Here is a 26,603-nt window from a genome sequence, read left to right on the forward strand (position 1 = left end):
AGACAGGGACTGGGATGAGACTATAAGCTAGCAACCATTCTGTTTATCATGCTTTATAGAGCATTAGGCACAACAGCACATGCGGTTAGATACAACTGTCTTGGGGATGCTGAATGAAATTAGGACTTGACATAGTAAGAAGGAAAGAGGAGATGGAATGGGTAAAACCAGGATCTTACAGCCAGCGAGTCTGGTGGAGCGATGAAGAGACTAGGACCTCACAGGTTAAAAACACAGTGGCCTCAACATGAAATCCATTTGTGGTCCATGTCTGTCTTTTATATAGCCATCAATTTCAAAGTATTAGAGCCAGAGTCCCAGGAGGGTTCCAGCCACACTGACACCCCAAAGCTAGCCCTTCCTTATGCTCTGGGCTTCTCAGGCTCGCTCTGGTTTCAGTCTGCACGTCTTACAGCACACCCTCTTTGTGTCTGGGAAGTGGGGTGGGCTTTCAGCCCTCAGGTCCAGTTGGAGGAGCAGAAGGAGCAGGAGGGCTGGGGTCCTCCAACTGCACATCATGCAGGTGCACTGTGGGGGTGGTGGGGTCTTTGCCCACGCCTTGGTTTGGGTCGGCCTGGTCGGGGTGGTGCCTGCGCACATGCTTGACCACCTGGAATTTCTGCTTGGCCTTGTAGCTGCAGAGGCGGCAGAAGAAGGGGTGGCGGTCAGTGTGGGTGAGGGCATGATGGCGCAGGCCAGCAGCCCAGCGGAAAGCACGGTGGCACACGTTGCACACGTAGGGCTTGGCCTCGCTGTGCTTGCGGAGGTGGGTGCGCAGCAGGAAACGTGTCTTGAAGGCCTTGCCGCACTGCTCACACATGAAGGCCCGTGCTTCCCTGTGCCGTGTCTCCTGGTGCACGCGCAGTGCATCAGCACGGTTGGTGCGGTACTCACACTCAGGACACTGGTATGGCTTCAGTCCTGCAGGACATGGCAAGGACAGAGACCAAATCACCATTGAAGAGGGTGGAACAAGGGTCTGTGGACCCTAAGAGTCACTGATTGTGGGACATAAAGAGCACAAGCAACAAGCTGACTAGTCATCAGATTTTTGGAATCTTCCAGTCTTTTGTGACATTTCTGTGCCCTTCTCCTAACCCAGCCCCTTGTATACAATAGGTGCTCAATGAATGCTGATAACTAACTGGACTTCTAAATAGCAACCTGCTAGCAATGGGTACTCAAAGATGATAGGGTTTCCAAATGGGAAATCCCAACCTCCTTTTGGTCACGAGGTACTCATGGAACTTGATGGAGGTGAAACAAGTGGCATTCATAGAGGCAGATGGCCTTGAAATGCATCTGGTCAATTCCTTTACATGAGGAGATCATATGCAATAATCACAGGCACATGCTCGTGATTGTTAGCACATCTGAGAATCTGTAGTTTGTGGACTCCATACCCAGGAGAAAAAAAGGATAAGTTAACACAGGTGAACCCTCCCATTGTCTCCTCTTTACTCATGACAGTTCCATCATGTCTGTAGGAAACAGGTAGATCCGCCCTCAGTCACTCATGTTTGATTTGGGGGGTTCTCAGTGGATGTGGGTGACCTGGTGCCACAACCACCTTGGAAGCGTTTGCAAAGCACATACACCCAGGCTCTCAGGTTCACCTGTCTTCTGATTCTGATCCATCTTCAGTGGGTTGGGAAGCTATTTTGGCCATTCGGCCTACTCACTACCCACAATGTGAAAATGACGTGCACCCCGAATCTAAGTAAGGACCTCAGGGAGGTTGGGAGTACCAGGGAATGGGGGAACCCTTTGGACCTGTCAAAATCACGCAGACTCACCTGTGTGCTTCGTCATGTGGTACTTGAGCTGGTTGACCCACTTGCACTTGTAGCCGCAGTCAGGGCACAGATACTTCCTCTCCTCCTTGTGGATCCGCATATGGTACTGGAGAAGGGAAGAGGAAAGAAATACTGAGAAAATGTGCACTTCTGGGTACTCAATGGGCATGGAAACAGGCAGAGAATCTGCTGGCAGATAACCGTATTCCCTGCTCCCATTCTATCCATAGTCCCGTTACCAATCAGGTTCCCCAGTCTGGCCACTTTGACACCAACCTAACCTGCTGGGCCTACCCTTAGGTCTTCCCTGACTATCTCAGCTCTGACACTTATTACCTGTGTCTTTGGGCGACCTAACCCCTAATTCTCATCTTATTAATCTGCAAAAATGGGACATAGTAAAAGTAACTGTATCTCACATTTCTGAAAGGATTAAAATTACAGTGCCCTATATACAGTAAATGCTCAATAAATGTAGGCTGTTATAAGTATCTAGATTACCCCCAGCCTATGACATGCCTAGCATGTATTATGGAACTTTATTTTTGCAACAACCCTATGAAGGGTTATCTGTCCCCTTTTTACAGATGAGGAATATGAGGCTTGGAGAAGTTAAGCAATTTGACGAAGGTCACAGAGCTGATATTTGGGAACCCAGGTGGTTTAACTCCACAGCCTGTACGCCTTCCATTCCTGGCCCCTCTGGTCCCTGACCTTACCTTGAGGCGAGAGGGGTCAGCACAGGCATAAGGACAAAGGTGACAGTGGTAGGGCTTTTCCCCAGTGTGGATGCGGCTGTGCCAGGTGATCTTCTGCCGGTTCTTGGTGCTGTAAGCACAGTCTGTACACTTGTAGAGGCGGGTGCCCCCATGCCCTTTCACATGGTGATCTAGCACCAGCTGATGGCGGCACGCAAAGTCACAAAAGGGGCAGCGCAGAGGGGGCTGGCCAGCATCCCCATCCCCGTCTGAGGCTGCCGCCACTGCTGAAGTCTCCTCGTGCTGTTCCAAGTAGTGCTTCACCAGGCCCACCCGCTCCCGGGCAGCAAAGTCACAGAGCTGGCAGCGGTGGCTGAAATGCTGCTGCCTCCGGTGCTCATCCAGTGCTGGCCGGCTAGGGAAGATCTGCTGGCAGGCCCCACACTCGAGCCGTGGGTTCTGTTTACAGGTGTGTCCTCGCAGGCTGGCAGGGCTGGGGCACAGCAGCCCACAGCGGGAGCAGTGCAGGGGGCCCTCAGTGGCCTCCGTAGGAGAGCCAGGGGCTGGGGCTGTTGGCTCAGGATGCCGGCGCAGAGCATGCTGCTTGAGTGCTGTCTCGGAGCTGAACTGGGCCTCACACTGGGGACAGGCAAAGGCTGGGGTGCCCTGGTGGCAGCTGTTGACATGGCGAGTGATATCGTGGCGAAGGTAGCCACTATAGTCACAGAGTGGACAGAAGTGGGTGGGTGTTTTGTCATGAACCCTCAGCCGGTGCAAGCGCAGTTTTGAGTTGGTACCAAATGTCTGGGGACAGGAGCTGCATGGGATGCGGCCAACTCCTGTGTGTCGGGACTGGTGAGCCTCCAACCGGTACCGTCTGGTGGTGGAAAAGTCACAGAAAGGGCACTGATGTGGCTTTACTCCCTCGTGCTTGAGCCGCCGGTGCTGCTGTAGGCACCTGGTCTGTTTACAGATGAAGCCACAGTCCCCACACTGAAGAGGGGGCCGGGGCCCGCGGGCTGGGGCCACAGTGGGGTGCCGCCGCTTCTGGTGCAGCTTCAGGGCAGCCGCAGTGGGAGCAATAAATGAACAAAGGCCACAGTGCAACTCTCCAGACTGCTCGAGGGGACAGCCCCGAGTCTGGTGAGTCCTCAGAGCCCGCTCCTGCTGGCAGCTAAAAGGGCACGTGGGGCAGGAGAAGCGAGCCCCCTTCTGCTTTGGAACCAGAGCTGAGTCCCCATCACCAGGGCTGCACTCTGTACTCCCACTGTTTAGGGGAGCAGAGTCCCCATTGCTCAGTGGGGACACAACAGGCTGGGTCTGCAAGGCCCCTCGCTTTCCTCCTCCACTACGTACCCCCCGGCAGCCTTCGGCCACGTGAGAGGTAATAGAGGAGAGCCGAGAACAAAGGAACATGCATGAGTTGCAGTGAAACTTGCCCTGCTCAAAGTGGAACTTCTCAGGGGGTGAGGAGTTTCCCAGAGGAGGTACTGCAGGGACGGAGAGGGGGGCCAGAGGCTCCTCTATTTCTTCTGGTTCCCTAGGAAGCTCAGGAGCATTTTTGGGGCGCACTAACTCTACCAATGGTGCAGGTGGGGGCTTCCCACCTTCTGCAGCCTCTGAGGCCTGGGTGCCCGGGGACAGAGGACGCAGAGGGATGAGTGACTCTGGTCTGAGCAAGCCCTTGTTTTTTCTGAGAACAGGGCACTTCTTCAGCAGGTGGGTGCTAAGGCCACGCTGTTGCTTGAAACTAGCCCCACACTCAGGACACAGCAGGGGTTCTCGGCAGCCTTGACACCCAGTCCTGGAGTGCAGACTCAGGGCCTTCTCTCGGCGGGTAACAAAAGGGCAGTGAGGGCAGCGGAAGGCCCGCCCCTCTCCTTGTATTACTACCATCTGAACCCGCCCCTCCAGCACCAGTGCCTCAGCCTGTTCTTTATCCTGTTTCCTTAGTGCCTTCAGTAATGACTCTGACTCAGGGAACTGGGGCAGGGGTGCTGTCTCCGTGGGTGGAGTTACCTTGAAGGTTCCCACCCAGCTGTTAGGGCATTCCTCTGAGGAAGGGGGGCTGCTGGGGGGCTCAGGGACTGTTTTGTCTAGAACTGGCTCTTCTTCAGCACCCAAGCCGGAAGTCTCAGCACCTTCAAAGGTGGACAGCTCTGTCAAAGTTCCATCTGGCACCTCCAGTCTCAGGGGCCCTGAGGGATCCAGGGCTCTGAACTCCACAGGGGCTGTTTCAGTGATCTCCTCAAGGGGGGGCTCGGCCACAGGTTCCAGCTCTACTCTCAGGGCCTCTAGATGTAGTGTGCAGCTGCCCTCATCTACCTCTGCTGGACTGGAGCTGTCAACTAGGTCATCCCCTTGGGGAACCTCATTGCCATCCTGTCTCCCGGCACTGTCCTCCTCACTGGCCTCTGGCAGACCCTGGTCCAAGCTGGGATCCACCACAGTCCCAGGGTCATGGGCCTGCCCCGCAGGCTGGGCAGACAACTGGCTTGAGGACTCTGAGTCTGGAGGGGGTGTCAGGCATTGCCTGGCCCCCTCCGGCTCTTGGGCTGCATAGCGGAGCTGCCAGACCTGGTCCCCAGGCACGTAGCCATGAGCCTTGCGCTTGTGGAAGAAGAGGGTGGTGTTGCTGAAGGTGCGGTAGTCACAGAGGGCACAATGGAACTCACGGAGGCGGGTGTGCTTGCAGTTCTCATGGCTCAGCAGGGCCTGCTTGTGGCGGCTCTGGTAGCTGCAGTAGCGACAGGGGTAGAGCGGGGCTGGCTTGCCGGAGTGGTGCTGGGATGCCATGTGCTTCTGCAGCTCATACTTGCGCTTGCATACAAAGGCGCACACCTCGCACATCAGGGACTTGCCCTGGTGCTTCAGCTTGTGGCTGCTCAGTTGGTCAGCCCGGTGGCAGCGATAGGAGCACTGGTTGCACTGGTATCTGGCGAGGAAGGACGAGACAGGGAGTGAAATCATCGCTATAAATCAATCATAACAACCAACAGTCACTAAATACTTACTATGAGTCAGCATCTATACTCAGTATTGTACATATACCATCTAATTTAATCTTCTTTGCCACTACCCTATGAAACAGGTATTCATTTTACAAGTGAGGAGACTAAGGCACAGAAGTTAATAACTTACCTGAAGTTACAAAGTGAAGGGCAGAGACAGTCTAGTTTCACGGCTTGTGTTCTAGCCCCTACTCTATATTGCTCCCTAAAAGGAAGCTATCACAAATCAGCAATCCGATGAGGACTTCTAAAGGAGCTGACATGCCTACAGCCCCATGAGGCAGGTTTCTGTGCCTAGTCCCCAATCTCCCATGAAGGCATGAAAACGAAGGAGAAACTCCCTGGCCAGCTGTGCCGAGATTAGAAGGGAACTTGCCTGAATTTGGAAGTGGCCAGGACTGGGGCCACAGTGTAGCCTATCTACTTTCCCGGGACCGGACTCTAAGAACTCAATGACACCTTAGTGCTTAGGCCTATCCTCTGGGTCTATGCTCCTTCCCTGAGCCCAGAGATCTCACTGTGCAGAATGGACCACAGGCACAGAGGCCAGCTAGAGGCAATGCAGCTGAGAAGACAGGAGCACAGGGGCATTCTGAGGCATCTCCCGGGGGCCAGAAGAGGAATGGGCCACAGTTGAATTCAAAAGGAGGCTAGCTTAGCGTAAGGTTCCTGGGATAGGCGTGCGCTCATACCTGAGGTCCCCTAAGTGTTTTCGCATGTGCACACTGAGGTAGTGCTTCCACTTGGTAACATAGCCACAATCTGTGCACATGTAATCCTTGGTGTTGGAGTGGGTCAGCATGTGCTTGGATAGGTAGCTCACGTCTCGGCACGTGAAGTCGCACAGCTCACACTTGTGAGGTTTCTCGCCTTAAGTATGGGTGGGGATGAGAGGGGAGAAAACACAGGTCACACATAGATGGAGTAAGCAGACGGACCGTTTTCCCCAGCAACTTTGTCCTGACACCAGGCAGGAGCAAAAGCGTCACGTGCTGATCACAAGAGTCAATGTACTCTCACATAACTACCCCTCCGCTCCAACACCAGTGAAGATGGGAGGACAAAGACTGAACTTTGCAAAACTAGCTGTAAAGCCCACCCCTGATTTGTTATACAGCTTGTTGGTACCAACAGCCAACTGCTCCACTTAGCCCAGTTCTTTCTGGTTTTCTGGAAAAGGAGTAAACATCAGGCAATGCAACATCATGGCTGAGAACCTGACTCTGGAGTCCAACACAGTAATAAAGATATTAATAGCCAACATGTACAGAGTGCTCACTCGGTGCCAGGTAACTTTCTGAGCACTTTATAAAAATGCTTCCTCTCAATGAATCCTCACAATAGCCCTATGAGGCAGGTGCTATGATTATCCCACTTCAGAGGAAGAAGCTAAGGCACAGAGAAATCAGAGCTATTAAGTGGTGGCTCAAAACCCAAGTTATTGTTATATGGCCTTGGGCAGGTCATTTAACCCTCTAAGTCTCAGTTTCCTTGGCTCCAAAATGAGGGCAACAAAAATGCTGACCTCACATGGTTGATATGAAAATTAAACCAGATGTCCCAAAGTCCTCCGTGGTGCCCAGTGAGAACTTGAGGGTGAGCGGTCCACGGAGTTGGTCAAAACCCAGCTCTAAGAAGCGGGAGGCCATGTTCCTTCAGGACCCGTGCCCACCCACTCAGCTCCTTTCTCTATGGTGAGAAGCAAGCAACGTGGTGTCCCAGCTCTTGTTCTGATACTAGCTGTGATCCTGAAACAGGCTATTTACATTTTCAGGGTTTCTCATCTTTACCTACCTTCTTTACAAGATTGTTATTATGGATTAAATGAAATAATATATATGAAAGAACTCTGTAAACTACAAAGCACTATATAGATGTACGGTTTTAGGACAGCCCTCAGAAAAATGAGATTTTTGTGACTAAAGCATTTATAGAAATAAACTGTTCGATGGGAACAACAATGGCTTTGTCCCAAGCTGCCTAAAAACTGTCCTCCCCAACTAAAGAGTCTTTGATAAGATTTCTAAATGTTTTATCAATCCACTATGCTTCCACAGAGATCACAAATGGCATGATGATGCTATAGCAGGAAGCCTGATTTGGTTGTCAAAGCATCAGTAATGCTGGCAACCAATTAGAAGTCAGACTTGAAATATCTGCGACTTCCAGGTCACCAGACATGAGCGTGTTTCAGCGTTACAGCTGTGACATGATTGTGTTTCAGTGTCCCAGCTGCCAAAGCTATAACATATCTGCATGGCTCAGTCTTCTCACCCCGAAATCTCACAGCCCAGGCCTGACTAGGAGTGGGTAGAACTGGACAGGGCCTTAAGGGTAAGGCACGACAGCACAGCGGTTACACTGCAGGCTTTGGATCACGCTGCCTCGATTTAAATCCTAGCCTGACCACTTTACTAGCTAGGTGATACTCAGCTTAAGGCTCACAAATTCCAAATACCAGATTTATCTCTAGGAACACTAGTCCAAATGAGACAACAAATACAAAGCCCTTCATGTGTCTGGTACACAGTGAAAGCTCACATCTGCCATTATCGTCACCACCACTATCGCTATATTATCGTCAGGATGAAGCCACCGCACCTGTGTGCAGCAGCATGTGGCGGATGAGCACCCTCTTGTGGGCAGTGGCGAAGCTGCACTCAGGGCACTGGTGTATCTTCTCATGAGCATGCATCTTGCCGACGTGATCCTGGTAGGCCACCGGGTTGAAGGTGACGAAGGGGCAGAAGGTGCAGCGCAGCTCCTCACTGCCAGGGTGGCCCTGCTTCTTGTGCTTGCGGAACAGGTGCTTGTTGGAGCAGACGAAGTCGCAGTGGGGACAGTGGAAGGCATAGTGGCTCTTGTGGTGGGCCTCCATGGCCTCAGCTGTGGCGAAGAGCATGGGGCAAGAATGATGGCGGCACTCCACAGCCCGCACCCCATGGGCCTCCTTCAGGTGCCGCATGAAGGCCTTGCGGTCAGGCGCTGCAAAGCTGCAGCCCTCCTGAAAACAGCCAAGGGGCAACGGCTCTGCTGCCGCTGCTGCTGTGTGACTCTTGAGGTGCTCCTTAAGGGTCTGGCTGAGGCGGAACTCCTCCCGGCAGACAGGACAGGCATAGGTGTCTGAGTAGAAGTTGGAAATGTCTTCGTGCATGCTGGCCATGTGGCGGTTGAGTGCGTTCCTCTCCACAGCGCTGTAGTGGCACAGTGGGCAGCGGTGGGCCTTCTGGCCCAGCTCCCGCAACTGGTGGGTCTTGAGCTTGCTCTTACTGGTGAAGAACTTCTGGCAGTTGGGACACTGGAGGCTGGGATCTGGGAAGTGCAAATGCAGGTGCTCCACCAGATGGGTCCGCTTCTTAAAACAGCGCTTGCATTCTGGACACATGTGGGTCTTGAAGAGGGACTCGGTGCCAGAAGCCACATCCCCTGTGAGAGGGAGAGGTAAAGAGGGCTGAGAGTGAGATTCTTTGATAGGTCAGGGGCTGGTCAGGTAATGGGAGAACCACAATTTGCCCAGACACAGTGTGTGGCCTTTTCCCTTTCTCGCTAGGAAATCAAACAATAACATCTCAAATATTGTAGTCTCAAAGAAGAGATGAGAAATTCAAGTATTTAGAGAAACAACATCACAAGGGCTTCTCAGACCCTGCTGTGGCCTGTTTGAAGTGCTGTAGCAAGCCACCCACGATTAATCCTTTGTCTAGAGCTGCCCAAAAGAAAACCTGGATGGAGCATTCTTGTGGCAGGCAGAAGGATCAGCAGGGTCGGTTGGAAGGAAAAGAACCCCACGGGGATGAAGCAAAAGCGAAGAGAAGTAAAGTGCTCCAACTTCCAAACACTGGCTCATGACTTCTATCTAGGTCATGAGGAGCTGGTAATACATATAATCAGATCTTTCCTATTTACCCAACAGTAAGCATGTTTCCTGTGGGATGGGTTTCAAATGTTCTATTGAGTTGGAAACTGGAAAGCAAGGATTCAGAAAAAAAATTTTAGGGGGCTCAATTCCAGACAAGACAGGCTGCTGATCATCAATAACCTCTGGCATCTTTATACTGTGGATGTCATCCATTCCTACCCTGCAAAAGAGCTTTCTGCCTGAGGGAAACCAGCCCAGGAGAGCAAACTCTTTTTACTTCTACACCCTGTATTACTAGAGTCTTTACCCATGTATCCTTTTTCCATTAGATGTGCCAAAGTGGACTGTTAAGAATGAAAAGATCTGAAGCAAAGCTCAGAAAACCAAAGCTTAGAGCCTCAACGCCAGGTTCTCCACAGTTCATTCCTCCCCAACGAGAGGTTCAAGCCTAATCATGTCATTACCTTCCAACTGCTGAGCCCCCTGGCCTTTCTCCAGGGCTTTCTGGGAGTCCTTCAGGGTGCCACTCTCTTCCTCTTCCTCTATGTCCTCATCTTCAGCTGACTCCTGCCTGGGCAAGGGTGGATCTGCTTCCTCTGAGGGCTCCCCTCCTGGGGACAGTTTGGGAGCTGGAGACACAAAATTTGATGAAGTCTACAGGAGCCAATGACAGCACTGAGTGCTTAAATGTGTCCTCTTACTGGCTGGCAGAATCACCCCATCCCCACTTAACATAATGGAATCTTGGGTTCGTATAGGAAGACCAGGAGCTAAGCTATCAGTAATGCTCCAGCCTAAAGTAAATGACACCTCAGATAATACCATCCTCAGACCCCTAGAAGGTAAGAGCGCTGAGGTCACTGGAGTAGGAGTAGGAGACTGAGAGGTGGAGAATGGGTGGACTGCACTTCCCTGGCTTGGGTCCCCGGGGCTAATGGCTGGTGGCTCAGTGCAGGTGAACATATCCTGACCTCTAAACTGTTCTGAGAAACCCAACTCAGCAATTCAGGCAGGGTCATATCCTGTCCCCTTCTGTCCCTCAATAGAGGAAGCTGCCTTGGAAAGGCAAAAGACCTATGACTACTTCCCAGAAAAAAAGGGAGTTCTCTTTGGGAGCAGAGCACAAATGAGTCTTAGCAAGCCAAATTCTCAGCAGAATCCTGGCCTCTCCTGGCCTGATGTGTCTATTTCTTCTTGCTCCTCTACTCACCCCATGCCATTTTTTTTTGAGACCAAGAGTAAGAATCATGAAGCACCACCCTTCTTGAAGGTTTCTTTTTAAAATAACTCCAGCTTCTCCTACCCAACCCCACTTGCTCTAAAAGGGAGTCTACAGGCATTCTACCAGTAGCTACAGCCACTGATGGGCATTTTAGCTTTGCCCTCATAAAGTTCTGAAATGAATCAGAAGAGAATAGTAACTTCGAGGCCACAGTGTAACTGAAGCCAAATTTCACTCAATGTCATGGACAAAGACATTCTCTATATCTGATATATTCTGATGGCCCAAGGTTTCTAGATGCCTTCCCATGTCAGCCAGTAGTTCTGTCCTCCTGAGCCACTATTCTGGATTATTTTATATTCAGGCATACATTCATGGCACTAGAAATAACTGCCTTTCCAGGCAGCATATTGCTGGGCCCCTGGCCTCATACCTGGCAGCAGCTCCTGGGATGGAAGACCCTGAACGGCCGACAGTTCTCCCTGTGTCCCGGCCCTATGGCTGCGCCGATGCTGCTGGAACAGTTTGACGTTGGAGCCCATGAAGCTGCAATGGTTGCAGTGGAAAGGGTAATGGGCCTGCCGGTGCAGCTCCATGCCCTGCTGGCTCCCGAAGAGCATGGGGCATCCCCGGAAAGAACAGGGCACAGGAACCACTCTGTGTGTCTGCCTCAGGTGGTGCTGTAGACCCTTACGATCTTCAGTGGAGAACACACAGCCAGACTCTGGGCAGGTGAAGGTGTCAGGAGTGCCCCGGTGAGTCTTGAAGTGGTTCTTCAGGGTCTGGGGTTGGGCAAACTCCTGTCTACATACAGGGCATGGCAGGGGGCTATCTGGTTGGCTCTGGCCCTGAGGAGGGTCAGGAAGAGTAAGGTTGCTGGGGGGTAGCTCTACAGAGCATGGGGGGCTAGCGAGGCCCTGCACAGGCTGTATAAGGGTCTCGCTGCACTGGTGCAGGGCCAGCAGAGTGGGCTCTGCGAAGCTCTGCTCACAGTGCTCACAGAAGTACACCTCCACCACTTTTACCAGGACACCTGCAGGCAGAGGACCAACAGAGAAAGGCACAGGATCAGATGGAACAAGACTCATAGGAGTTAGTTACTAGCAGAAAACACAGGTAAATATTTTAATATTCATGGAGTCTGGTTCTGCACCTGGACCATAAACCCAATCAGGGCAGGGACAGTCTACCTTGCACATGTGTTTGTATTCCTAGTATCTAGCATAATACTTGGCACACAGTAGGTACTTAAGTATTTGTTAAATGAATGTAGCAAATATTAACCAAAGTAGAAAGCATTAAGAAAAGGCAGTGCATTTTGCCTAAATAAAAAACTCAGAAACTTCAAAAAAAAAAAAAAATGACAATCTGAGGATAATATCTGCAACATAACAAAGTGTTACATTCTGAAAGAGATTTTCATAAGCACAGTAATTCATAAAATGGAAAACATCCTTTTTGAAAGCAGCCAAATCATAATTCATAATAATCACTGCCATTTCTTAAGCAGTAGGCAGGACCTTGATAAAGAAAGGCTTAGGAAACACTCTTTTTTTTTTTCTTTTTTCATTTTTCTATTTGTTTTTCTTTTACCTTTTTTTTTTTTTTTTTTTTTTGGGGAGTGGGGGGTGCTTTGTGTGTTAGGGAAATTAACACTTTGCCTTGGGATTCAGTGAGGTTAAAGCCACCATGTTTAATGGTGGAGCCATGACTCAAGCCCAGGTTTTTCTTACATTTATTCTGGTAGTCCTTTTTCTCNCAGCCAAATCATAATTCATAATAATCACTGCCATTTCTTAAGCAGTAGGCAGGACCTTGATAAAGAAAGGCTTAGGAAACACTCTTTTTTTTTTTTTTTTTTCATTTTTTTTTTTTTTTTTTTTTTTCCTTTTTTTTTTTTTTTTTTTTTTTTTTTAGGAAACACTCTTGGTCCTCCAATTGCCCCTATGAGAAGAGGGACCTGGGATTCAGTGAGGTTAAAGCCACCATGTTTAATGGTGGAGCCATGACTCAAGCCCAGGTTTTTCTTACATTTATTCTGGTAGTCCTTTTTCTCTTTATGATTTTTTTGTTTAAATAAATATTGAGTGCAACAATTCAAATGATACAGACATATATCACACACAAAAAAAATACCCCCCAACCCCCATACACAGTTTGGTCTATATCCTTTCAGGTCTTTTGGGGTCATTTTTCTGCACTTGCTATATAGCAAAGATATTTTTTATCTATGAGTACATTTAGATCTACCTTATATTTTTTTGTTTAGTTTATAGCACTTCAGAGCATGGATAAATTAAAATGAAATTTTGCCCTTACTGATGGACATTTGGGTTGTTTCCAACCATTACAAATAAAGCTAGCCTACACATCCTTATCCCTGTATCCTTGTGTGTGAGTCTATAGGACAAGTCCCGAAAAGTGGAATTACTGGGTCAGAGTATGCATATTTTAAAATTTGTTATGTAAATACATTGACCTTCAAAAACTTATGCTAAATTATACTCTCCATAAGCTATAAAATAGTGTCTTTTTCCACACAGCCTCACTAACATTAGGTATTATAAAAAATGTTCAATTTTTGCCAAAGTTGAGAAACAAAATGGCATCTCATAGTTATTTTTAACTGAAATTTATTTTTGTGTTAGTGAGATTAAGCATCTTTATAGTTACTATTTTTATTTCTTCTTTATTGAACTTCATGTAGATTTCTCCTCCCACTTTAAAAAAAATACTATTTTTTCTTATTGTGGAGCTCTTTAAATTTTAAAGATATTAAATCTTTCTTATACACTGCAAATGTTTTTCCCAGGTTTGATTTTTATTATTTCTTTACTGATTATAGTTTAGAAATAGTATATGATCAAATTAGCTAATCTTTTCCAGTGTCCTTTGTACACTGCCAAGGGAAGTTGTGACAACCATAGTTGGAGGATGTCAGTTAAAAAACAGGAAATTACTCAAAAATAAGAAGTTATAGATGTGGGAAGAATAAAGGAGAGAATCTTTCTTCAAGCCTAAGTGTAAATGTTCAACTCCCACTCTTAACCACACGCCTTGGATGAGTTAAATATGTTATACACAAGAAACAAGGGCAGGGAAATACCAGATTACCTCTGGGAAGCCCTGCCAATCCCAGGGTGGTGGAGAGAGGCTGGCTGGGCCTTTTGCCTAATCCCTGGCTGTAGTTCCTGGGTGGGAGGGTCAATATGGAGGAAAGAATCCCCAAGGACTATTAGAGTAAGGATTGGCAGAGGTGTCAGAAAGGTCTTCCCTCTGGATTACTGCCTAGGAGACATAAAGCCCTTACAGGGACAGACTGCCAAGAGCTTGGTACAAGGTTGTGCACCACCTTGCCAGCCTTCAGTCAACATTTACCAACTGCAAATCATATTACAACATCTCTAAGGATAAAGATAGGATGCTACCTTGTGTTCTCATTATATTTATATAGAAAGAACAAAAATAGCACAGACAAAATCTCAGGGCTGTTTGCCCCACTGGCCTGCTAGCAACTGTGTTCATACCTGAGGTCTCTCCAGGAGCACCTGGGGACAGGTTTCCAGCTACTGCTTCTACAATGATCTCCATGTTCCCTGTGTCCTCTTCAGTTGCTGTGGCCTCTACCAGCAGGCAGCTTGGGTCAGCAGGCAAAGGTGCAGGGTCCCCAGAAGAACAGGGGCTATGAACAGGCTCCAGGATTCCAGGGTTAGAGAGAGGTGGGGGGATCAGCAATAGCTCAGGACACAGTCCATCCATCTCTCCAGTACTGTTGGCTGGCTGTGAGTCCAACACAGGGTCTGTCATCACCACCAACTTGTGTGCTAGGGTCTCTTAAGTGCTGATAAACAAACTACAAGAGAAACCAAATAAAATATAGTTAGATCTCTCGCTTTCTTCCCATTTGATGAGCGTGAACAGCCTAGCACCTGCCCACTTATGTATTTCCTTGCACGGCAACATGCCACAACTCATCAACCTAGAAGTTTTATTTTTATGACAATGTCTAGAACAAAAAGTATAAAAGTTATAATAGGGGTTAATATTAGGAGAGAGCCAACAAGTTTTGGCCAATATATTAAAGACAGCAAATTAAGTTTTTGGAGCTAAGTGACCATGGTCAAATCATTAAGCAATCTGGATCTGTTTTCTTATCTGCAACAAAATCGGATGGGGCCAAGGGATCTCAGATGTTCCTTCCCCTCTTAACATTTTATGATCTCACTATTTCTTAGCATGGGTATAAGGCCCTTCCTTCATGATCTGGCCCCTGCTGACCTCTCCAGGCTCATCTTCCAACTCTTTCCTCAACAGACCTCTGAACCACTCATACCAATGATTTGCCATCTCCATACTCACCGCATTCTCTTACTTCTATACGCTCACACATTTGTGTGTGTCTACCTGTCTCCGTCTCTCAGCTTCATGGGCCTTTCCCCCTTCTCCATTTTTGTCTGACTAATCAACTCCTTTAAGAATCTGCACACATGTTACTTCCACTATGAAGGTTTCCTGACAGGTTAAGACAGAAAGAAGGTCTAGGGAATGAATGAGACCTGGCCTAAGGACCAAAGGCACCGGATTTCCACCTGCCTGTGGACTCTGACACACCGCGTGGATTTGGACAGACACTGTCACCTCCTTTCTCTGGGCCTCAGCTCTTATCTGTAAAGTGGAGGCGATGACAGAGTCCACATTGCTGGACGGAAGCCGGAATCACAGACCGGGCGAATGGGTAAGCCGATTTGTAACCTGCAAGGCTTGGGATGAAGCATTGTCATGATTATGGTGCTGAGGAGAGGCAGCGGGTAACAGGGCGGGGTCCAGAGCAGTGACGCGTCTGAGTTACCGGGGCGGTTGATGTGATGCGCCGGGGCCCCGCTCGTCGGCGTGCTCCCTGCAGCACCTCCTTTCAAGGGTTCCCACCTCCCAGGCCCACCCTCATTCTGGGGCTCGAGAAACTTTCCCTCCAGCCCGCTCCACCCGCACTCCCTACTGGTTCGCACCCCTCAGCCGCTCACTTACCTTTCGGCCCAGGACCGGCAGGAGCCGCATCTCTATGGTCGACCAGAAGCTGGAGCGGCCTCCCGGGACTCCCTTTATGCGACCGCCTCCGGCCCAGCGGCCTCTATGGCCTCGGACCTATGGAGACCGCTCTCTCTTCCTTTTGACGGCGGGCGGAGTACTCTATGGTTTTTTTCTATCGTTTTCGCAATCCCCAACTCCCTCAGCCAAGCCCGTGGAGTACCATCGAGAGGTGTGGAGCAGAGTGGCAGGGCTCTCTTGATGGGCGTGGCGGGAAGTAGATGAAAGAACTCGGGGGCGGGGCCGAGCGGCTCGTCCCTGGAGTGCGGAGCGGTGAAACCATCGAGAGGGAGGGCCAGAGAGTCATGGCGGTAAGGGGCGGAGTGACAGGTTACTCCAAACCACGTTGCTAGAGGCGCAAGCTGGGGTGTGGAGGGTGTTCGGAAGGGGGCTTCTGGGCGTGCAACAAGGACCCGAAACGGATAAGGCTTTGTCTGTGGCCTACCATGCATAGGTATTTTGGAATTCTGGATCCAACTCTGAGCCTCAGCGGAGGTCACTGCTGTCAGTTCACCGCCCCGCGTGCCAGGAGCCGAGCGAAGTGGCAGGGGGTCGGGGAGGAGTACTAGAAACGATTTGGTTTCCTACCCTTCGGGATCTTATAGTCTAGAATTAGACCCGGTCACGTTTTATTGCGGAGAATTCTGAAAAATCACCATGGAGAAAGTAGCAGATGGGGAGGACTTCAGTTGGAGAGAAATTAGAATGGGCTTTCACGTTGAGAGAACTGCTTGAGCCAGGAGATGGGAAGTGGTTTGCATATTTGTTCAACAGGGCATGTTTTAGGAGCTAAGCCATGAAAGGCAGGTGGGCGCTTTGTTGTGGAGGGCTTTGCGTAGCAGGCAGAGGAGGTTTTGTTTTGTTTTGTTTTTTAACTTAATTCAGAGGTCTGTTGAGAAGTGTTGGAGCAGGGATAGTAATTAAAGCCAATCTTTATGAAGGAAGAACTGGGGCCCTGTATAGCAGTTAGGTGAAACGGGTGGAGACCCATTAAGATGCCATTGCAAGAACTAAAATTAATTTTAAAGAGACTTTAGATGGGAGGTAATAAAGAGCTAAACAGGACATTAGAAATTGAGCATGTAAAGGAGAGGATATTTGAAGGACGTCACTCATGGTAACAAGGCGTGGGGTTACTGACAGGTCAGTGGAAGATAATGGCTTTCATCCCCTGCTAACTCTGGCCAGTGGGCCCCTTTCTATCTCAGCTGGTCCCATGGACCACAACAATTCTTTCTGTTATCCTGTTGTGAAGCTGGTTACATTGTTCTCTCAGGAGTAAGGAATCTCCAGACATAGTCCTCTTTCAGGAAACAGAGGTATGAGCAGAATAATGATGGGCAAAACAGGGTAAGGGACCTGGAGCCTCAGACCTTGCATTACACCACTATGGCTGTCCCACAAAGGGAGGATATTAAAGCACACAGTAGCTGATCTGTCTTTCCTGCTCCCAGTTTTTGCAGGAGGGAGGAGGTGGGGAGGGGAGGAATAGTGGATTCCAATTTCTAAACTAATCTTGTGCTTTGTCCCATCCCCGTTGCTCCCCATCCCCAGGTTTTGAAAGTGCTTTAGGGCCTGTAAGGTCCAGCAGTTTCCCTTTCAAGATGCCTCTCTCAGATTTTATTCTGGCCCTGAAGGACAATCCCTACTTTGGGGCTGGATTTGGACTGGTGGGTGTGGGCACAGCCCTGGCCCTGGCCCGGAAGGGTGCACAGCTGGGCCTGCTGGCATTCCGGCGCCATTACATGATCACACTGGAAGTCCCTGCTCGAGACAGGAGCTATGCCTGGTTGCTTAGCTGGCTCACCCGCCACAGTACCCGTACTCAGCACCTCAGTGTCGAGACCTCATATCTTCAGCATGAGAGTGGCCGCATCTCCACTAAGTTTGAATTTGTCCCCAGCCCTGGAAACCACTTTATCTGGTAAGGTTGGAAGCCAGTCAGGGAGGGCTCCAAAAGTAGAAAAGGAGAATGAGGGGAGCTGGGTTTACCGGTTTATTCATCGCATTTTGACCATTTTTATTCAGGTATCAGGGGAAATGGATCCGAGTGGAACGAAGCCGAGAGATGCAGATGATAGACCTGCAGACGGGGACTCCTTGGGAATCTGTCACCTTCACAGCTCTGGGCACTGACCGCAAGGTTTTCTTCAACATCTTGGAGGAAGGTGTGGGATGATGGCACAGGCAGGCTCTATGGGAGCTTGCAAGGATGGGGGCATTTAACTCAGAGGAAAGAATCTTGGAAGATATGAGCCCCTGGGAGCAGGGGGCCTGGGGAAGCGGTTTTGGTACAGCTCTGCCTTAGTTGCATGGTAGAGAGGAATATTGGCTTTGTCTCATCTCCACCCGCCCTCCTACCCCCCCCAGCTCGAGAGCTAGCCTTGCAGCAGGAGGAAGGGAAGACAGTGATGTACACAGCCATGGGCTCTGAATGGCGCCCCTTTGGCTATCCACGCCGGCGGCGGCCTCTGAATTCTGTGGTTCTACAACAGGGTTTGGCTGAGCGAATTGTCAAAGACATCCGGGAATTCATCGATAACCCCAAGTGGTATACTGACAGAGGTGAGAAGCAGCTGGGGTCTTGGGCAGACCATGTGATGTTAGAGCAGGAGGAAACAGGCTAGTCTCTGTGGCCAGATGGAATGAATATAAAGCTCTGGCCCAGTTCCCAATGAAGGGGAAAGTTGCCTACAGGGATGATTTCTTCCAATATCAAGGTCCTTGGGTCTCCAGGGAGCAGGGTTGGGAATGAATTTGGACGTCTGGGGTAGAGTACATGATTGAGTTTAGGTCCTGATGATCATCCTGGCTGTATTCCTAGGCATTCCTTACAGACGTGGCTACCTGCTTTACGGACCCCCTGGCTGTGGAAAGAGCAGTTTTATGTAAGTAGAGGCAGTGTTTCTCTTAACCCTCAAACTGGAGAGAAGCTGGGCTGACGGGATTGGAGAGAAATAAATGTGGGGAACAGGGACCAGGATAAACATGAGACATATGGAACGTTAGGGTGGGGTGGTGGAAGGGTTAGACCTGAGACACACCTAGTACAGTGAGGAATGAGCTGTTGGGCCCAAGGACGAATTCCCAGGTTGCCGACCATCTGTCCTCCCACCTTCTGTAGCACAGCCCTGGCTGGGGAACTGGAGCACAGCATCTGTTTGCTGAGTCTCACAGACTCCAGCCTCTCTGATGACCGGCTCAACTACCTGCTGAGTGTAGCCCCTCAACAGAGCCTGGTGCTCTTAGAAGACGTGGATGCTGCCTTTCTCAGTCGAGACCTGGCTGCAGAGAGTAAGTGAGGGGAACTGAGGGAAGGGCTGTTTCTAAATGAAGAAAAAGTAGAAATCTGGAGGGCTGATGGAGGATGCCTGGGTTACCAAGAAGAGCCCACAAGAGGCACAGATAAGTAGGGGAATATGGTGGGGAATAGAAGGGACTGATTTTAAGTAGGGCTATGACCAACCACCCATGCTTCTGTCTCTGCCTTCCTCTAGACCCAGTAAAGTACCAAGGTCTAGGTCGTCTCACCTTCAGTGGACTGCTCAATGCCTTGGATGGCGTGGCTTCCACTGAGGCCCGCATTGTGTTCATGACCACCAACCATGTTGACAGGTAGGAAGACGTGAGGTACTCTGAGACTGAGGCCAGATTCCACCTCAGCGTCTTGGGAGGATTAGAAGGTTCCAAGGGGACCATCATTTTGGGGGTACCAGTGGTTCTATTGCTCATGACTCTGCTTTTGCTGCCTTCTCTTCTTAGACTGGACCCTGCCCTGATACGCCCAGGACGAATAGACCTGAAGGAGTATGTGGGCTACTGCTCACACTGGCAGCTGACCCAGATGTTCCAGAGGTTCTATCCAGGGCAAGCACCTTCCTCAGCGGAGGCCTTTGCAGAACGTGTCCTTCAAGCTACAACCCAAATCAGTCCTGCCCAGGTGCAGGGCTACTTCATGCTGTATAAAAATGACCCTGCAGGGGCAATTCACAATGCTGAGTCCCTAAGGAGGTGACAGCTAGGCTGTGCTCAGCAGTCCTCCCCTAGAGGATCAATAAACATTTGCCTCACGACTCTGGTTTCTGACTTCCTTTCCTACCTCCCTATATTGGTATTAATACTTGAGTAAAAAGGCAGTTGCTGTAATCACAGATGCCTACAGAGGCCACTAGGTTCCACATATGTAAGTGCTAGTGGCACAGGTTAAGACAAATAAACACACACACACAAAATGCGGGTATATAAACAGTGGGTTACACAGCGGGATGGTTCCTGCATCTTCTGCTTAGATGTTGGCATCCACTAGTTTCCCTGAAACCTACTACATACTTCAAATATCCAGACCCCAATCTCATGGGAGAACAGATTTCTGGACCAACTTGGGGCTACTCTGCCACACTCTAGCCTTGCTGGGAATTTAGAAAGACAGCTATACTTCTCAGGCTAGGCACTACTGAGCAAAGAAAGCCAAACAAGGCCAAATCTCTTTATTGTTCCCATCCACCCCCATTTCCCTCTCCCCCCAGAGTACTGCTAGGAACCATCTTCAGATTCCAGGCTCAAGGGCTCCCTTCGCGTACCAGGCCGATAGGCTCCCCGACCCCGAGGCAGGCGGGGGTAGGAAGAACCCGATGTCCGACCCTTGGAGCGCTCCCAGCGAGCACAGTCCCGAGTCCTGCGGGGCGAGGGACCTTGCCAGTTGCCAGGCCCCTTCTCCTGGGAAGGACCTTCAACGCCTTGGTTATGGGGTTCTGGCTTTAGGTCCATGGGCTCCTTGAGGGGCCCCTCAGGACGTGGCAGTTCCTGGGTGTCACTGGTACCTTTGGGGGCAATGTACTCCTTTCCCTTTAAGTGCCTCCGTTCAGGCTGTCTGCAGGGGCCTCGACTGGCCCGGGAGGGATCTAGCATGGCTTTCTGGGTCTCGCCCAACCTTTGCTGATTTGGCTCGGCCCCTGGAATCTTCTCGCACGTGTACTGGGAGGTCACAGGCAGAGGAGTTGACAGGGTGGGTTGGGCAGTTGATGAAATGGACAGTTCTGTGGCAAGGGCACTGGGTGGTTGGGATCCTCCGGAGGCCTCCACAGCTGACTCAGATTCCAAAGAGGCAGGAGGCTAGAAAAGAAGTGAGCAGATGATGTGAAAGAGACACAGCTTCTCAAAGCAGGGAACTATAGGACCCTCGCCCACTAAATGAGCCGACCACTATCAGCCTATAACCTCCCTGGGAAGAACAAAGCTCACCCTAGGCCCTTGGCAGAGGGGTGTTGGTAGGAAGGTTGGTGTCATTATGGGAGGAGTGGGAAACCCCTTCCTCACCTGCTGGAGGCTAATGAAGTACCGGTTACGCTCAGCCTCAACGTCAATGATGCCCCCCCTTTCCTGCTGCCTCTGGTAGAGCCGCTTACGCTCTTCTTGCTGGCGCAGGCTTTCCGCACTGGGCTGGTACAGCTCCTGGAGGGAAAGGAGCAGAGTGGCAGGGAGAAAAGAACAGAAGATGGCAGACCTGAGCCCCTGCTCTTCCAGGACTGCCTCAGACCTGCACAAGGTTCTTGGTTTTATCCCTCAGATTTGGGCTCCCAAGTGAAGCCTTGGGCTCCCAGTGGGAGCTGTGGCTTTACAGAGAGGTCCCAGGCAGGTTGAGTCCAATTCCAGAGATCCCATTTGAGGCAAACAAGATGCCATTCCTCCTTCCTTGGAGAATGCCATTATTCCTGGCTCAGATTAGAAGGGAGTTCCCTTACCATGGGCTGTTGGGGTTCAGGTGCTGCTTTCAGTAAGGCAAGATCATACACGAGGGGCTCTCTGCACACCGGACACTGCACGCCAACTGCCTTCTAAAAAGAAATCACAACCCTGCTTCACGCCCAGAGTGATCACCAGGTGCCCAACCAGCCAGCCAGCCTAATCTGCAGAGGGCCGGGTCAGAAGGGCACAGGCATACCTGTTCAGCAGTGAGGTGGGACAGAGCACGGGTTGCCTAGCTAGAGGTCTGGAACCCTCTGAAACTGCATGCAATGTGATCACATGTATATACGGATGCCCTTTTTCTGGACAGAGGTGAGGGTTTATTAATCTCAAAGGTATCTATGACACTAAAAAGGTTAAGAACCACTGGATGGGGGCAGATAGAAAAGGTTGTGAGAGCCAGCAGTGTCAAATGAGAGCAAGGCCTGGAGGATCGACCTGTTTGGCTGTGGCATGCTGCCGTTCCTGTTCCTGCTCCTGTCCTTGAACCTGCAGCTCATGCTCCATGTGCTGGATGTACCGAGCAAGGCAGTGGCAGTGGAAGTAGTGGTAACAGGATGTTTTGGTAAAGGCCTCGTTCTCCTGGAGAGAGCAAATATAGGGCAGTGCATCAGAGCTCTCTTATAAGCCCTCCACTGCTCATCCCAAGCAGACCCCAGGTCCCAAGAGAGAAACCCACCTGGAAACCATAGAGGCAGATGACGCACTGGCCATGGGGGATGTTGTTATCTGTGAGAATTTCCTTCCCTTTCTGAGAGGAGAGAAGACACTGTTCAAATGGAGGCAGCAGCAAGAACTGTGAGCAAAACCTGTCTACTATTCCCAGGAGTGAGTGGCGGGATGGACTGTCTCTGACCAAGCCAGTCTGTTACCTCGCGTTCACACATTTCTGTCTTACTGATGCTCCCTCTGCTTGGAATCAACCCTGCAGTCCCCACCCCTCCTCCCAAATCAGTCCGGCTTCAAAATCCAATTTAATAGTTTCCCACTCATGTAGTCACCTTTAATAGCTCTTGGGGATAAAAATAATATACCTTAGAGAGAAAAAAATGTTCAATTCAAACACATCTTCTGGGAGGTCTTTCTTGGTTAACCCCCTTTGAACATCACTGCCCCAATGAGTTTGTACTGGAGTAGGCTTTCAGAAAGTCAGTCAAGGCATGGACAACCCAAAGGGACAAAGAATACAAAAGGCATCGAGTTGAGCTATGAAATATGCATTTGCACTGTTATTTGAATGGCTAATATTCTGGAATTCCACAAAGTTCAAAGCTGCATTGTGGATGCCTGACTCAGGAGTGCTACAGTGGTCTATGCCCCCTTTCTCTGACACAAGGCCACCCACCTTCATTCTTTTCTAAACACTTTTCTTAAAAACTCAAAGTAGAGGAAAACAAGACTGTACTTGATGGTATGTTTTTAATCTCAAACAGCAGAAGTTATCTGTGTTTATTAACTTGTAGCAGTACGTGTTGCTTCATATGGGTTGTTTCCTTCACTAGGATAGAAACTGGGTAAAAGAACCATGAGTTCTTCTAGTCGGCTGTAATAGCAGACTAGCTTTCAGATGTTCATTTATGGTGAAGATGCCCCAGGCAGGCTCCATCTCTTGCTACATTCAGTTGCCAGTGAAAAGAGAACAAGAAATGCACTGAAACTGAAGAAACATCCAAGTTAAAGAGGGGAAGTAATTTTCTGCCAAGATGCTGGAATAGGAAACTTGGGAAAGCTATAGAACTGTCTTTGTGGGAGATTTTTTTTGAAACAGAAGAGTCTCATCTTTCTAGATTAATTTAGACCTTACCTAAACAAGGACTAAAATAATGAATCCAGATATAGTCAAGATTCTAGGTCTATGGCTTCCCTTGAGAGGAACTGCTCTAGGTTGAAGGGAAGGACATCTCCCCAGGCTAGGACACCTCTTACCTCAATGAGTTCATAGAGCATGGCAGTACCCAACCCAGCCTTGGCCACTTGGCTCAGCGCCTGTGAGATCCTAGAGGAAGAAGGCAAACCAAACATTAGACCTGCACCCTTCACTCACCAGGCTGGGCTGTATCCGGAGTTTTCCCTGCTCTGGCCAGCCCACTTACTTGTGGATCTGTTCATCTGAGAGTCCTCGGGGGTTACGAATAGAGATCTGCGGCACCTCATGGGGATACTGGTAGGAGAAAACCACAAGTTACTGCTAAAGCACTCCACCCCAGGGTCTGTCCCCTTCCTTTGCTGCCATAAGGTAGAGGCCTCACCTGCGCTGGGACCTGGAGCACCAGAGTGAAGCAGACATACTGTGAGTCCTGGTCTTCTGCAGTGGCCGGGTACAGGGTGATGTAGACCTCCCAAGGTGAAGATCTGCAGGTAGATGGAGACCTAAGATGTGACTGGGCAGGGGCTTGAGGGCTGGGTGAGACGGGGGTGAGACAGTAAAGCAGGCAGAGGATGTGAGCATTGGGCTCGCTCTTTTAGCAGGTATTAAAAGAATAGTCTTTCTCTATATGAGAGAGACATTATCTCTGAATCAAGGCTCACAGATTCTGCATGGAATCTTCTCATTACCAAGGGGACTCCTGCCCACCTCTAGTTGAATACGTACCTGCCATTTCCTTTAACCACCTGTAGTTCATCCAGATAGATAGATTCTAATACCTCAACTTCAGAGGGAAGGACCCTAGAAAGAAAGAGGGGGAGACTGACTCACCATTACAGCTCTCCCTGTTAAAGCCTACTAAGGCTGATGAAAGCTGGCTTTGTAGAAAAAACGGGAATCTGCCTGTGTGCATTCTCTTGCTAAGCTCCATAAAAATGGGGGAAATGTTTTTCCTTAAGCTGTCAAATGGCCAGGTAGGAAGCATGGGAAGCAGAGTTTTAGAGATCAATTTTGCAACAGATAAGGAAGCAGGTTCCCAGGAAGGCGAAATGACGAAGCCAAATCTCAAGGCTTAACAGAGGCAGAACTCGGACCAGAGCCTGGTTGCCTGATTCCCTATTTAAGTCTCATTGCACTGTTGGTTGTTCCTTAGCGGCCCTGTCTCTGACCAAGAAATATGACGTTCATTAATTAACATCAAGGTTACCAATACCACTTCTGGCTTTCTCTATGCTACTGTTCATGTGGATCCCAGTGTCTATACACAATGCCAATAACAGTCACCCTAAACCTTCTCAAAGGACATACCAATCTGAGTAGTACAGATCTAGGTGGTATAAAAGCTGTGTTGTAGTGGAACAGCCATTAGCCTTGGAGTTACTACTAGGTACCAATCACTTACCAGCCATGTGATCTGAGTAGTTACTTATGTCTGTAGGCCTGAGTTACCCTGTCTACATAAAAGATAATACCACCTAGGATTATTGTGAGGATGGAAGGCGATTTGTTTATGTCAAGTACCTAATGACATGTTTGCTATAGTAGCTAGTCTATGCCCTCTTTTTTCCTGTTTGCATATAACATTTTCCTTTAAAAGGAAAGAGGGAAGGATGTAGTTAGTATTCAATGTATTTATGACCCGTGCTGTCTAGTTGATCTAGGCCAACCTATCCAGGTCAGGATCCAGTAGTCCTGATGTAAATCAGAGGGCACACATTTTTAATCACAGAAATAGCAGTTGTATGGCACTAAATATGAGTGATTGGCTTGAGTCCACAGCTTTACCCAGAATAATACATGGAAAGGTACATGTTTTGTTTGCTTTCTTACAGGTATACTGTCCAAGAGCAGGGCTGCCCTAGAATCACCTATGTATCAGTGGTTCTCTCAAAAAAAATTGTCTTAAGTCTTAGGCAGACACCTCAAAATAAAAAAGAAGTAACAGTGGAGTAGGTCTGATTGACATGAGTATGGGAGTCTCAGAGCACCACAGGCTAGCTGTGCAATCACTGCTGCCCTCTCCATGACTCAAACTGTCTCCTCAGACTCTTAAAGATGCCCTGAAGAAGTTGAAAACCATGAGTCTAGAGGGTCTCAATAAAGTGTAGCACTGGCTGGGCTTTGTGAACAAATGAAACACTGAGGTGTAGCCTCCATCTAGAGGCCCTTCACTACTTCACTCCCCCTAGCTGTGACCTGGGCCCTGGTGTGAGGTATGGGATGGGTGGTGACAAAAAAAGAAAAAAGAAAAAAAAAAAAGGAGAGCGATTGTAGAATGTTCTAGTACTGAGAAGATAAGATTTGGAGTCAGACAAGCTGGATTCCTAGTTATAATCATTTTACCTCTCCGGCCTCATCAGTCTCCTCAGATGTTTACATCTCAAAATTATTAATGAAAAGGAGGCTTATGTAGGTTACAAATCCATCGTGACCCTCTCAACTAGTCTACGAGGTAGATGCCACACCCACTTTTTTTTTTTTTTTACATTTTACAGTGGAGGACACTGACTCACTGAAGGTAAATGGGTGGCCTGGTCAGCATCACACAGCTAATAAAATGTGGAGTGAACCCACATTTATCCTATTTCCAAATCCCTGAGTCCTTCCAGGTTCTGGTCTCTTGTTAAGAATGCTTGAGAGAAGGACGAGGAGAGCTTTTTGTGAAGTGTAAAGCTTTACTCAGACAGTAGTCCTCATTAATGATGTGGGGGGGGGGGAGGACGGAGGCGGATGGTTAAGGAAAGCCTCAAAGTAAGTAGGCTGATTCAAGGGGCAAGGGGGACGGGAGCTAGAGGATTTCGGTGCTGGGAGGTAAAAGGGAGGTGGGGCGATCTGATGAGCAGGCATCCCCTGGGACCCGAGCAAATCCACTTCAAGAGGAGACAATGGGATGGGATGAGGCCGGAGGAGAGGGGGTCGAACCAGATAAGGCGTGACCCGACCTGGCCTGGCCGGCGCAGACCCGGTCTCCTCTCTCAGATCAGCGCCCCTCCACCCACCCGCTCCCAGCCCAGAAGCTCTTAAGGCGAGATGTCAGCGTCTCTGACATCCTTCATCCCTCGCTCCGCCCCACATAGCCGCCGTACCGACCGGATCCGCGGCCGCCGCCAGTCCCCCGGACCGGATCCAGGCGGTCAGCCAAAGCCCATGCCCCAAAGTTACCAGTCCTCCTCTCCTGCAGCTGCAGACGCAGACGCCGCCATGTCCTCTCCGGCTCACAGCCGGAACCGGAAATGTTCTCGGGGAAGGCGGAGGCGGAAAGTTAAGGGAGGGTGGCAGTGTGGCTGCGGGCCGTTTCTAGGCAACCGCAGACTCTGGGT

The 26,603-nt window shown here is 49.7% G+C and overlaps 3 protein-coding genes across 10 annotated transcripts; 1 reads left to right on the plus strand and 2 right to left on the minus strand.

Moving 5' to 3' along the window:
* Positions 1 to 37: 37 nt before the first annotated feature.
* ZNF142 (zinc finger protein 142) lies at positions 38 to 15,805 on the minus strand. Of its 3 annotated transcripts, none has more exons than XM_019638211.1 (9): positions 15,612 to 15,805; positions 14,114 to 14,439; positions 11,020 to 11,619; positions 9,829 to 9,993; positions 8,107 to 8,931; positions 6,198 to 6,375; positions 2,516 to 5,429; positions 1,797 to 1,902; positions 38 to 921 (listed from the first exon to the last, which is right to left on the minus strand). In XM_019638211.1, the coding sequence occupies exons 2-9, from the start codon at positions 14,391 to 14,393 to the stop codon at positions 452 to 454; spliced, it is 5,538 nt and encodes a 1,845-aa protein (XP_019493756.1). In that variant the 5' UTR covers positions 14,394 to 14,439; positions 15,612 to 15,805; the 3' UTR covers positions 38 to 451. The 3 variants fall into 3 exon arrangements, with proteins under 3 accessions (XP_019493756.1, XP_019493757.1, XP_019493755.1); XM_019638212.1 differs by lacking the exon at positions 15,612 to 15,805 and adding an exon at positions 15,225 to 15,304; XM_019638210.1 differs by lacking the exon at positions 15,612 to 15,805 and adding an exon at positions 15,180 to 15,265.
* BCS1L (BCS1 ubiquinol-cytochrome c reductase complex chaperone) lies at positions 15,245 to 19,744 on the plus strand. 6 transcript variants are annotated; one of them, XM_019638230.1, is made up of 8 exons: positions 15,245 to 15,321; positions 17,226 to 17,595; positions 17,700 to 17,839; positions 18,042 to 18,236; positions 18,496 to 18,559; positions 18,796 to 18,965; positions 19,169 to 19,286; positions 19,434 to 19,744. In XM_019638230.1, the coding sequence occupies exons 1-8, from the start codon at positions 15,318 to 15,320 to the stop codon at positions 19,684 to 19,686; spliced, it is 1,314 nt and encodes a 437-aa protein (XP_019493775.1). In that variant the 5' UTR covers positions 15,245 to 15,317; the 3' UTR covers positions 19,687 to 19,744. The 6 variants fall into 6 exon arrangements, with proteins under 6 accessions (XP_019493775.1, XP_019493780.1, XP_019493779.1 ...); XM_019638235.1 differs by having other exon boundaries at positions 17,700 to 17,814; positions 18,167 to 18,236; XM_019638234.1 differs by lacking the exon at positions 15,245 to 15,321 and adding an exon at positions 15,900 to 15,982.
* A 397-nt stretch (positions 19,745 to 20,141) lies between these two features.
* RNF25 (ring finger protein 25) lies at positions 20,142 to 26,559 on the minus strand. The gene is made up of 10 exons (XM_019638159.1): positions 26,446 to 26,559; positions 24,010 to 24,084; positions 23,666 to 23,768; positions 23,510 to 23,577; positions 23,343 to 23,412; positions 22,096 to 22,167; positions 21,855 to 21,998; positions 21,413 to 21,505; positions 20,988 to 21,122; positions 20,142 to 20,783 (listed from the first exon to the last, which is right to left on the minus strand). The coding sequence occupies exons 1-10, from the start codon at positions 26,484 to 26,486 to the stop codon at positions 20,205 to 20,207; spliced, it is 1,380 nt and encodes a 459-aa protein (XP_019493704.1). The 5' UTR covers positions 26,487 to 26,559; the 3' UTR covers positions 20,142 to 20,204.
* Between the last annotated feature and the right edge of the window lie 44 nt (positions 26,560 to 26,603).

The sequence above is a fragment of the Hipposideros armiger genome, unplaced genomic scaffold (genome assembly GCF_001890085.2).
Source record: "Hipposideros armiger isolate ML-2016 unplaced genomic scaffold, ASM189008v1 scaffold_38, whole genome shotgun sequence".
Classification (NCBI taxonomy): Eukaryota; Metazoa; Chordata; class Mammalia; order Chiroptera; family Hipposideridae; genus Hipposideros; species Hipposideros armiger.